Below are 12,170 nucleotides of genomic sequence, written 5' to 3'. Positions count from 1 at the left end.
TCGTAAGGACCTATCTTTTAAGGTTAGGGATTATGTGTTTCTCAAGGTTTTCCCATTGACGGGTGTTGGATACTCAATTCAGGCTAAGAAGTTGTCTCCTCAATATATGGGTCCTTTTGAGGTTTTAAAGAAAGTTGGGCCGATGGCTTATTAGTTGGCATTGTTGCCTCAGTTAGCGAGTCTACACAATGTGTTTCATGTGTCATAACTGAAGAAGTACCAGTCAGACCCGTCGCATGTGATAGAACCTGAGGAGGTTGAAATTCAAGAGAATTTAACCTACCGAACTAAACCAGATCGTATTATGGATGCTGAGAATAAGCAGCTTAGAAATAAGATAATCCAGTTGGTAAAAGTGATTTGGAAAGAGACAGCTCCAGGAGCTGCAATCTGCGAGACTGAGAATCAAATGAGGAAGGAATATCCACTGTTATTGCCCTAGGTATGTTTTGCTCTATGATTCATGAATTAGCTTGGATTTTGGGGACAAAATCCTTTTTAAAGGAGGGGAGAATGTAACATCCCAAAAATTTTAAGACTTGAATTTATTTTAAAAAAATAAAATATCTATAATTAAATTAAAATTTAGATAATTTGATAGAGGTCCAGAGTTTAAATTTTTCTTAGCAAAAGTTTGGTTTTATTTGATTTTTAACTATAGGAAAAATTACCAAAGTTGACCTGGGCTTTTATGTGATAATAAAAAATGTTGGGCCCTTTCTTGTAATTTTTCCCAAAATTTTAGATCAGCATTTTAAAGAGAAAATAGAACGCAAAAACGAAAAGAAAGAAACAAAGGAAAGAAATGAATGTGAGAGAGTAAGAAGAGAAGAGAAAGAGAGGGAGTTAGGCTTGGATCTAAGAGGCTTTGCGACCATTGCGAGCTCGGCTACATGATAAGTAAACTCCCTACTTCAATCCTCTAGATTTTCTTCAAGTTTTAGAAGAGAAAATTTTTGGATTTCGATCCCAAAGGCTTTATTCTTGTAAGCTTTTGTTTCTTTGGATCTTAAGGAGGATGTTTTGAGTTTCTATATAGTGATCTAATATTTTGAGTGGATAATTGGATGAAAAGAGGTGTTTTAGGTATAAATTAAGCCCTGAGAGATTGGGTTTTGCTCCTTAATGGTTTAAGCTTTTTGATTTAGTTATAATTTTGCTATTTGAGCCTAATAAGATTTTAATTAAAGTTTGGTTTTTATTATAAGGGTTAATGGTGAAAGTTGGTGACACTAAGTGAAGGTTTTTAATTGATTAAAAATTATATAAATTGGAAATTAGTCTAGTGATGGCTAATAAATGGTTTTGGTAATTAGGTGATACTATGTGAATGGTTAGTTTAATATATGGACTATTAGGATGGATTATAACTCATTAACTCAAGTTATGTGTATGAGTTATAATCTTCATTAATGCTATTTGTCATGATGAGTGATGTGGATCACTTATATGTTGTAGGGATTGTTGGTGGAATTTGTTCAAAAGTTAAGGAATAAGCCAAGTCTTATTTTGTATAAGAGGACCCTTTTGGTATCAAAGGGTTGAGGTAACAGGGGAATTTATTTTTTTTATTACTTTGTTTTAGCTATTTTTGAATAAATATTATTAGCTATCATGCATTACATATTTTAAAAGATTAAATGTGCTTTATAAGGGGTTATGAGATACTACTTTGATTATACTACAAATATGTTTTTTTTAATTGTTTAACAACAATGTTTTTATGGAAACAAGATTTATTTACATGTATTTTAATCATAAGGAATAGAAGTTGCACTTAAGGAAGTGTAACTAAGTAAAGTACCTTAGATAGGCTAAGGAACTGTTTAAGGGAGACTTATAAATGTTATACTACCTTAGAGTGTTGAAGTGGCTAATACTCGAGAAAGGTAGACATGAATAAAAGGCATGATCTTAGTGGAAGTTCACCAATGAGAAGGTGTAAACTTTTGAAAGTACAAAACTTTATTTTGAAAATGATTAATTTCTTGCATGTTTGAAAAATTAATTTTTAGAGGACTGTACGCAAAGCATTGGTTGCTAATGGCAATTCCGTTGGCCCTTGGCGTGCTATAGTATACCTAGCTAGTAGGATGTTTATAGAAGGTGCTAGCCCCGTGTGATGGCCAATGCACACAGAATGAAGGGATGGTTATTTATGAGTATCGTACTCACTTTTTTTTTTTGTTGCTTCGACTGCATTCGGTTACTTACCCTCGTGGATTGTGTGTCTACATTTGTTTTGTAGCTCAAGCTGCGTTTGGTTAATATTACCCTAGTAAATTGTGTGTCCACGTTTGTTTCATGGCATAAGCCACGTTTAGTTACTTACCCTCATGGACTGTGTGTCCACATTTGTTACCTATTCTGCAAAGTCCTCAAATTTAATTGATTTGTGAATATATGTGTGCACTTTAATGATTTTAAATAATGATTGTTACTATTTTTATTTACTTCATTTATTTTATTTTATAAGATCAAGTTTCAAATTTTTGTCATTATAAATTTATCGGTTCGGTATTTTTGAATCAATATAGAATTTCTTAATTTTTAAGTTCAGTTATTATATTGATGTTCTCTTTTAATGGTGCATCAATCTACTTAATGACTTTATTATTTTAAATATTTTAATTTTGTTGTTGGGATATTATGCACTGGAAAAGTTATTAGCCTTAGATATTGTAGACAATTGTGGACCTCCAGAGGATCAATGAAGGGTATATTTTCAAATTGAGGTTAAAGCATTAATTTGATTAAATTTTTATTTGTTGTAAAACTTGAATTTATATAGTATACTATGTGATTTGAAAATCCTATTTTAAATGCTCCACATAGACTATACTTAGGATCCTTGTATTGATTAATTATTCATTTGTCTATTGGTAAGAGCAAGACTCATTATTCATGTACATGGTGAAATTGTAGTAGAAATTTTAGGGAACTCTATTAAATTTTCAAGGAAAATTTATGATTTTTGTTATAAATAAAATTAAGAGCGTGAATGTTTTATAATTAAAATATAGTTGCTAGTATTAAGGCTAAGGGATGTGTGTTCCTTTACATATTCCGAGCCAGTCACGCCTAAATTTTGCGGTGTGACATTATAGTAGGAAATTTGATTTCTAAACCTCATATGTCTTTCCCTTGTCCTAATGAAAGCTAGCACCTATAACTTGTTAAATGAGGGATGAGTACAACTATTTAGTAATTAAGGTTAATCTAGACTATGCAGTTGATATCAATTAATTATAGATGTAAATGACAATTAAATATTTTCACAAGCATCACATACATATTTTACAATTATAGCCTCAGCCACAAAACTACCAACCATATGATCAAGCACTAATGCATATTGTCACATTTAATTTAAAAATGCATATCTTAGGGTCACAATAATAACAAACATACGCCCCTAATGAAAACATGCCAAACCATAATAATAATAACCATATGGTCAAAAGTAGAATGCAAAATCAATGTCAACCTTATACCCTCCTGATACCTCTGATATGAAACCAGTGGCTATTTAGAGACTTCATCCAAAACCCAGATTAACCAAGCCTTCCACTTATGAGAAGCTATCAAGTCAGGGTTAACTCATGCACTTGTATTACATGGTTTCCCCAATACTAACAACCACGGGGGTGTCGTACCCTTGTTCTAGCCTCTTCATGAATGGATGAAGACTAGTTAAGTTCGAGTCTCTTAAAGAACAAGTGAGACAATCTCAAATCAACAATGGGACAATAGCTATCTCTTGATTCTAACGGTCAGTGCTAAGACAAGCTTCCAATTCCAATGGTAAGCCATCATTACCACATAGGTTTGCAACTCTACTCTTCTCTATAAGCGAACTCCCACCATAGTGATCATGCCGTACAAATAACAGCATATATGTCAATCAAATAGCAGTAATCACATCACATCATACTCACATAATTCTCTTTCTCCACTATAATCCACATACCAAAATCATATTCATCATACTCCACATGCCAAATATCACATGTACATCTTTCATTCATCAATAATCACATGAATATACATATGTAACATTCTCAACAATTCAATACAATCTCACAAACATAATTCATCATGTTGCCAACATTACATTAATTGGTTCTCAACCACCCAAATAAACTATTAAACCCATCTACCACTAATAGTGGCTTCTAACAATCATAACTTTTAACATTAATGGCATTTAAATACACAAATTGGTCCATAATTGAGACCTCACTCTTATGGACATATAAGACCATTATATCTGGTCCTAGATAAATCAAACAACTCCCATTAGTCCCATTTAGACTAATGGGTTTGGACCCATTGCTCTAGGTTTGAAAATCATCATCTTCCAATATCACATCTTACTTCTAAATTGTATAGAGAGAAGAAGAAGGGATAAGGAAGGCATACTTAGTTGAAATGAAGCTCCATTCACCTCTAAAATGCCTAAAAGTTGATACCTTAGTAGAGAAAAGACTCTTTTTGTCATCCTCCCTCTGTTTTTAGCTCATTTCTCTCTATTTCGGACATTTTTGCATTTTTAAAGAAAATTGATTCTAGAAATTATGTTGCAGTATAAATTTTTATGCTACAGTATAATGCACAGTGGGTTAAAAATTCCATTTTTCTCTATAATTTGAGTCTAAGAGACCTAATTCACTTTCGAACGTGATCTAAAAGCTAAAACCAAAACCAATAGTCTCCTATAACTATTCTCAAATCCATTTATATTTAAATTTACAAATTTAGTCTTCATTAGCTTAATTAATCAAGGGGATAATTTTTGGGATGTTACAGTTAGGGGTTATTTAGAGCTTTTATATGGCTAGCCACACCTTATGTAAGCTTCCTACTATTTTCTTCTTGCTTTTTCTTATTCATTCTTTGAGTTTCTACTTTGAAGGGGGTTATCTAAAATGATAGCCAAGTTAGGATGTTTAGATGGCTACAATGAAGCCTATGGCTAATCTTAAATAGCTTTAGTTAATGGGTTGTAGTGGTTGTTAGCATTAAATGCCATTAGTAAGGAGTTTAGAGTTAACCCTACTTTAAATAATTAAGTTTAAGCTAATGAAGGTAGCTAGCAATGATTATTAAGCTTATTTGGAGCTAAATAAACTAAGGAAAGTTAGTTTTAAGGTTAGTTAGGCTTAATCATACTTAATAATAGCTCTAGGCCTTAATGGGTTAATTAATGATAATTAGTCATTAATTCTGTTTTATGGAATTATTTGTAGAGCATAGTGTGTTGGAGCTCACATCGATAGGAAGCTTACTCGAAAATATGAAGTTATACTCTTAGGTTGGTAAACCCAAAAGGTAAACCCAAAAGTCAAGGTAACCTGGAATTTGAATTATTATATATTATAGTTTCTGCAACTGTAATTTTTATACTATGTTATCATGGGATTGAAATGGGTAATATGGACTCGTTGCTTAATATGTTGACTTTGAGTTAATCTTATATGGTAAAGATACCCACTAGTGATAAAGATGCTTTGTGACTATATTTATGTGGATACTATGTGATAGTGAGATATGATGGATTGTATGCTTGGATTGGCTATGCATTATTAATGTGAATATGACATATTATGGTAATTATATGGTTGTATGAATTATGATAACATGTAAGTTCTATTGATCATGAATATGTTGAGCTATCGCGTTATGCATGAGTATGTATTTACATATGTTGATTAAACATACATGATCATGATGGGTGGTAGTTCACCCTAGAATAGTATAAGGTTAGAATAGTAAATCTACATAGTGTGGCCTCCATGAAATTTGTGCACAGTGGTTGGCATATTTCATTACTATAAATGTTTAGTATTATCAATTACCTACGAGTGAGGCATGGGTTGTAAAATCTCTAATTTCTAACTTAGTTTAACCAATTACATCAAAATTCAAATAAATTAAACTTCTTTTCAAAATGGGATCCCAAGTTTTTACCATAAATAAATAATCATTCAAAATAAGAAAATTAGAGTTAAAGGGTGCACGGAAGCATGAGATACTAATCATTTGAAAAAACATTTGAAAGGAGGGCCAAATATGTAATTTACTAAAATTTTGAGCCATTCGCCAGTGGTGCGTTCATTGTTGCTAGCTATGCAAAGGTCATCTACTATGGCTAGCACGCATGTGCATTACAACAAGCCTCCTGTGTGGTTCATTGTGGTTAAGGTGCCATCTGTTATGGCCAACTGCACAAGCATGACAATAATTGACAGATTTGATAGTTGATTTTTGGCACGCCCTAAATTTTCATCCGATGTTTGATTAAGGTGATCTAGTTATTCACAAAAAGCACATAGAGAGCTAACTAATGACATTAATTTCATTTTCAAATTCAATCACACAAAATGTTGGATATTCAAACACAATTTTATCAGTTTTTACATTTTTTACATAATAAGGATGTCCAAACCTTAACTAAAGTGCCACAAGCTTGAATCACCACCTAGAATACACCCAATAGACCTAAGATAGCTTGTGCAACATATCACCACACACTAATACATTTAAAACATTAATTTTAATCCTCAACCCTAATATTTATCAAAAAGCAAGGGGGAGGTAAATCATTATTCAAACCTTTAAATAATTGTTTACAACTATCTATCTACCATAATCATACTTGCACTAGTATTTTAACCATGATTAAGCCTCATTAATATGCACTTAATATCTCAAGGCACAATACAACCAATAAATAAGTTAATACATGAAATGGTACAAGTACTAAAAAATAAACATCCTAGTTGGAATTGTCATTATAACTTACACATAAGCAAAAGAATGTGAGGCATTACTATAGGAATAACTAATCCCTAAGCCTCAAGAGCCTTTTCCCTATCTTGATCGGAGCTAGTAACTATAAAATATTGAATAATAGGGTGAGTACAACTACTCAGTGACAATATAATATACAGCATGATCATATGAGTCAAACAATCATATACATACAAAGTGGGAAAATTTATAAAACAATTAACATCTTTATCACATAATATAATGCAATGCATGATCATCCGCATCTCTAAACCTTCTTTACTACCGACCAAAGTGATGGGCTACATAATAATTAGGAGCTAAATCCATATGATTGGGATATCCAAGCTCTCTAATCATGAGGCTTCATCTGGACAAGGCTTTATGCTCATTCTCGAACCATGAATTCCCCTATCTCAAACCTTCTTTACTGTTGACTGATTTCATGGGCTACACAATAATTAGGAGCTAAATCCATGTGCCTAGGATAGTCCAAGCTCTCTAATCATGAGAGTTGATTTAGCTAAGGCTCTATGCTCATTCTCAAACCATGAATTTCCCTATCTAAAACTCCAGAGTGTCACAATACCCTATTACTAACATCACTAATTAAGGTTTAAGGGTAAACCCTATTACCACTTTCTCTAGGTGGGGTTTAAGGGTAAAGCAAGACCAAACATCGAAGCCTCATGATGTTAGTATGATCCATGTGGACACAAGTATACTCCACAAAGGTGAACTCTTACCATTAATATGATCATGCAAATCATCATACGCTATATCACATAACTTATCACACAATCATTATCATCTAGTTCATACTCATCAATACTTATTAAATTTAAGAATTGAATTTTAATATTATCAAATTTCACAATAACATTTTAGTACAAAGTCCCACTTGCATAATTTTAAAACCAAAAAAACATATCTACATTAAGATATATATATATATATATATGTATGAAAGTGTATTTTTCATTTCACAAACATCTATAATAATATAACAAGAAATAACATGTGATAAAATCCCCCAAATACCTTAAACCTTTGAGGGTTCAAAGGTCATCTCCAAGAATTTACTTGCTTCTAAGCTAAATTCAAGCTCCTTAGTGCTTCGCAAGGTTAGTATACAATTTATAACAACCACCAATCACTATTAATAATCCAAAATAGCACTTTTAACTTCTAATTTTCCACTTTAATAACCCATTTTTCCAACTACAATCCAAATCTCTTATCTAATGAGTTTATTAATTTTTATTAACTTTATTTAGTTCCCTTTAACTTAAATATAAAAAATTTCAAACCTAACAATCTAAATTTCTCCTTAAAGTGGCTAGGATTCATCCAAAACCCTAGCCTAAACTCACAACCTTGTAAAATCCTCAAAACTAGGTTTAGATAAGTAAAATAACTCTTATTAGTTCCATTAGGACTAATGGGTTTGGACCATTACCAAGAGGTTGAAAAATAACATGGCCTAACTATAAAACACATTTTTGAAACATGTATAGGGAAGGAAGAGAGAAAAGGAAGACACACCTGAATGGAATCAAGCTCAAAAAACCCTCTAAGTGCTTCAAAATTATTGCCTTAACAGAGCTCTCCGTCTCTCCTATCACTCTCTCTTTTCCCTTTTCTCTACAATCTACAACTTGTGTTTGCTAATGTAAATTTAAAATTTTCATCCATTTGTCATGGCGAACTATGTGCTTTGTCATGATGAATAGCCATCCCAAATTTAATTCCTTAATTTAAGCCCAAGTGGCCTAAAACACCACTAGATTCGATCCATAGGTTAAAAATAAATCCAATAGGTTCATTAGCCATTTCAAACCATCTTTAAACTAATTAATACAAAATTTTACTTCCTTAACCTTGTTAAGTATTCCTAAAGCATAAATTAAAAATCTAAGATGTTACACAGGTCAGGCATGATGCCCAGTATTACTGATCATGAATTGGATGGTGTGGGTTGGGAACTTATGACACTTTGAAATTTATGTAATGGAAATCTAGGGTCTAAGAGTAAGTACAAGAGCCTTTAGCTGTGTGACTCCTCATAATTGAAAAGTGGGGTTAATCTAATTGCATGAACTAGACCTATACGAGTTATAGTCTATGGGTTTACTCAGAAGATATAAGGTGGTTGCATTGATCATACGGCATACTACCTAGTGTTATAATGTGATTAATGTGTAGTTGAACCATTTAATATAACTTGCCTATTCATTTGTATATGCCATGCTTTAATGTGCTTTAATTAAGTTTCTTGATTATTAAGATTTTTTAATCTTACTCTATTATGTTATATCTTTCTAGGAGATGACAAGGCTAAGGGAAAGGGAGAGGCATCAACGTTAAAGAACTAGAGCTTATCTTGTAAAGACTCTAGTTGATTTATGTGTAATTGACATTATTTTACCAATACTAGAGATAGACATATAATTGTAGATGTTAAATTATAGATCCTTTACATGTGAGCTTATATGTTAGACTAAGGCATTTGTTTTTTAGGCTTGAGTTTTGTAGGAGAGTTGACATGCAAATTTATGATTATTATAATTACTGAATATACATAAGTATGTTGAGATTAGCCTTGTTATGTGATATTGAGGTATTAGGTGGCTAAATGTTATGTTTGATATAATATTATATGATTTCTTATTTAATTAGGTGTACATTGGTCCACTGGATTTGGTTCAAGCCCTAAGTTAGGGTAATGGTATAAGGTGTGAGATTTGAGCACTTGGATACTCTAAATTTTCTGTAGAATTTAACTTTTGGAAACTAAATGTCCAAAATCCTTATATGATTTTAGATCGTAACAAAACTTATACCATTAGTTATATTATCAAATAAGCTTCATGTGGGATCTTTAATCATTCTAATAGGATATCAAATGCAAAAATGGCACACGTTCAAAGTTCACTCCAAAAAGTTGTCATCCTATCATGAAATGTGTGTGCACCACAGCATGTTTGTATAAGCTGTGATGCATGGTACAAGGGTTGAATTGCCCACTTTGTGCCACATGTTGTGGCATATGGACCCCCTATGCCATAGCACATGTGCTAGAATGTGCCAAAAAGACATTTTTGACCCTATTTTACTATGGTTTGTTCCCATTTATGTTTCATGCTTCTTAAACTTTTAAAAATAAATAAGTTTAAGTGTAAACTACATATTAGAAGGACTTTTGATATCCTAAATTTTTTCAATTGTATTTTAAATATTTAATTGATTTAACCCTTTTGTGATTATAGTAAATATAGGAGGACTTAATAATTCCTAATTACCATTGTATGGTGATTGATTATAGTAGTAGTTTATAATAATGTCAAGATGGACATAAAATCACAAGCTATGGTGGATGGACTTTCAACTGTGGTGGATATGCACAATCCTAATTGAAATGATTGTTTTGCCCTTATGTGATCATTTATCAATACTATTCTTATTTTTCATGTTTTCGCGCATTTGTTATTCTGATTCTTAAGGATTTTTTATTGTAATACTTTATTATTATTATTTTCAAATGAATTTTTGGAATCCTTACTTCAAGTTATCTTTTGTAACTTTATTATCCTTGTTTAGCCATGGTTAATCCTTAATTATTAAAGATTGTTGGTTAGTTGAGTTTGATTGAAGTTAATGACGAAGGTCATTACAAAGATGATTTGGAGTGTAATAACCCAAAAAAATTCATGTTAAATTTAAATTTTATAATGATATAGTTTAAGTGTATTTTTATTATTTTTATGATTAGATATAATAAACAAGAATATTAGTCTAGTAAAAATTGAGCTAACCATTTATTAACTAAGTCTTTAGTTCAAACCTTGCTTACACAAGGGGGAGAATTTTGTTTTATTTCAATCTTTGTAAAATTACAAAATTGCCCTCTATTTAAAAATTATATTAGCATCAGATTTTTTTTCATTCCACTTGATCTTTACATCGAACTAGCCAGAATCTTCATGTAATGACTCAAAATTTTTTATTTGCCCAATTGATATTTTATTTTATTTATTTATTTATTTTAATGTTAGGACAAAGGAGAAATGATAGTTTAGTAAAATTTATACTGATTGTTTAAAATTTAAATTTTACTTAAATTAAATGTTAGTTGTATTTTCTCTAGGAGGAAGTGCTGAGGAGCCTTTGCCTTTGTCTTTCATTATAAAAAGATAATTAAAAAAAATTGATTGGTCTTTGTTTGTGATTTTCCCACCAACTTTTAAATTTTATTCTACATCTTCTTTGTTGGTGAGCTACATAGAAGAGAAGTGAGAGAGAGAGAGAAAGAGTCTGAGTGGTTTTCGATTTTTCCTTCTTTTCCCCTTATTATTGGTTCATTTTCTCTCCCTTATCACCGACTATCCTTCCACCATCATTAGTCATCAAACATCCTTCCCTTTGTCAGCGTCGATCATCTTTTGTTGTGTGGAAGTCATCAGATCTTCACCTTGGTCTGCTGCCTTATTTCCTTTCTGCTTATCTCTTCTACTTTATCCTCGATCTATCCACCCCTGTCCTTTACTTTTCAACACACTGCTGACGAGAACAGGAGCTCCACTTGCCGCTGCTGTGATAGTTGCCCAAAACCACTGCGTTGTGGTGCAAATCGTGAGTCCTCTCCTCCCCTATTCTATGTTGAATTTTGTCTTTCTTTTCCTTGATCTGTGTTTACTGTGAACGTCTGTTTTGAGCTTGGGTGTTGAAACTTTTCTCCTTCCTCGCATTATTGTTGCTCTTACTAGTTCAATATGTTAGTAGATGCTATTATTAGGCAGAAGCTTAGAATTCTTCTCCTCACTAAATCCCTTATGTGTGTTCGTGCATGTGTTTTAATGGCTGATGTTGTAAATCATTTCTCTTGTTGAATCTCTGCGTGTGAGAGGGAGTGATTAGTGTGAAATTTCCATTTTTTTCCTGTTCAAAGTGCTGTGTGAATTTTCTTCTTCCTTTATTGCACGTGCTTGTGAAAAGGGGGTTATGGAATTATGCTGAATTTTAGTCCAATGAAGGTGATTTAGTGTGGGTTTGAGCTATATTAAAATTTATATTGATTCTGTTAACAGAATGGACTTGGAAAGTTGATTTATTCATATATTTATGTGGGAAATTTTTTGGAAGGTAGAATTGCATAAGAAGAAGCTTGATGATTATTTAAAGTTCAATGCTATTTGACAAAATGACTAAGAGGGGTTTTTGTTATATAATGGCATGATATACATATGATAGGTATATTGTTGATTAAATAAATTACCATTAGAAGCTAATTACTCCCTTTTATAGGAGTTGGGAGGTGAAAAGTTTAATTATAGATCTAAGAAAACATTTGGAAATGGAGTTGATGAGAAAAAGCATTT

General features: G+C 31.9%; 1 protein-coding gene across 1 annotated transcript in view; it reads left to right on the top strand.

The window, feature by feature from the left end:
- The first annotated feature begins 304 nt into the window (after positions 1-304).
- The window catches only part of LOC129288115 (protein HOTHEAD-like), a 55,388-nt gene continuing 43,522 nt past the window's right edge, over positions 305-12,170 (top strand). Inside the window, exon 1 of the mRNA XM_054924538.1 lies at positions 305-429. Within this exon, the coding sequence (XP_054780513.1) occupies positions 305-429 (125 nt within the window). The remainder of the gene's footprint in view (positions 430-12,170) is intronic.

Source organism: Prosopis cineraria, unplaced genomic scaffold, assembly GCF_029017545.1.
Source record: "Prosopis cineraria cultivar Desert tree isolate PC_DT_omini unplaced genomic scaffold, ASM2901754v1 PC1, whole genome shotgun sequence".
NCBI lineage: Eukaryota > Viridiplantae > Streptophyta > Magnoliopsida > Fabales > Fabaceae > Prosopis > Prosopis cineraria.
The sequence above is the reverse complement of the archived record's forward strand: the minus strand, read 5'-3'. Positions and strand labels throughout refer to the sequence as shown.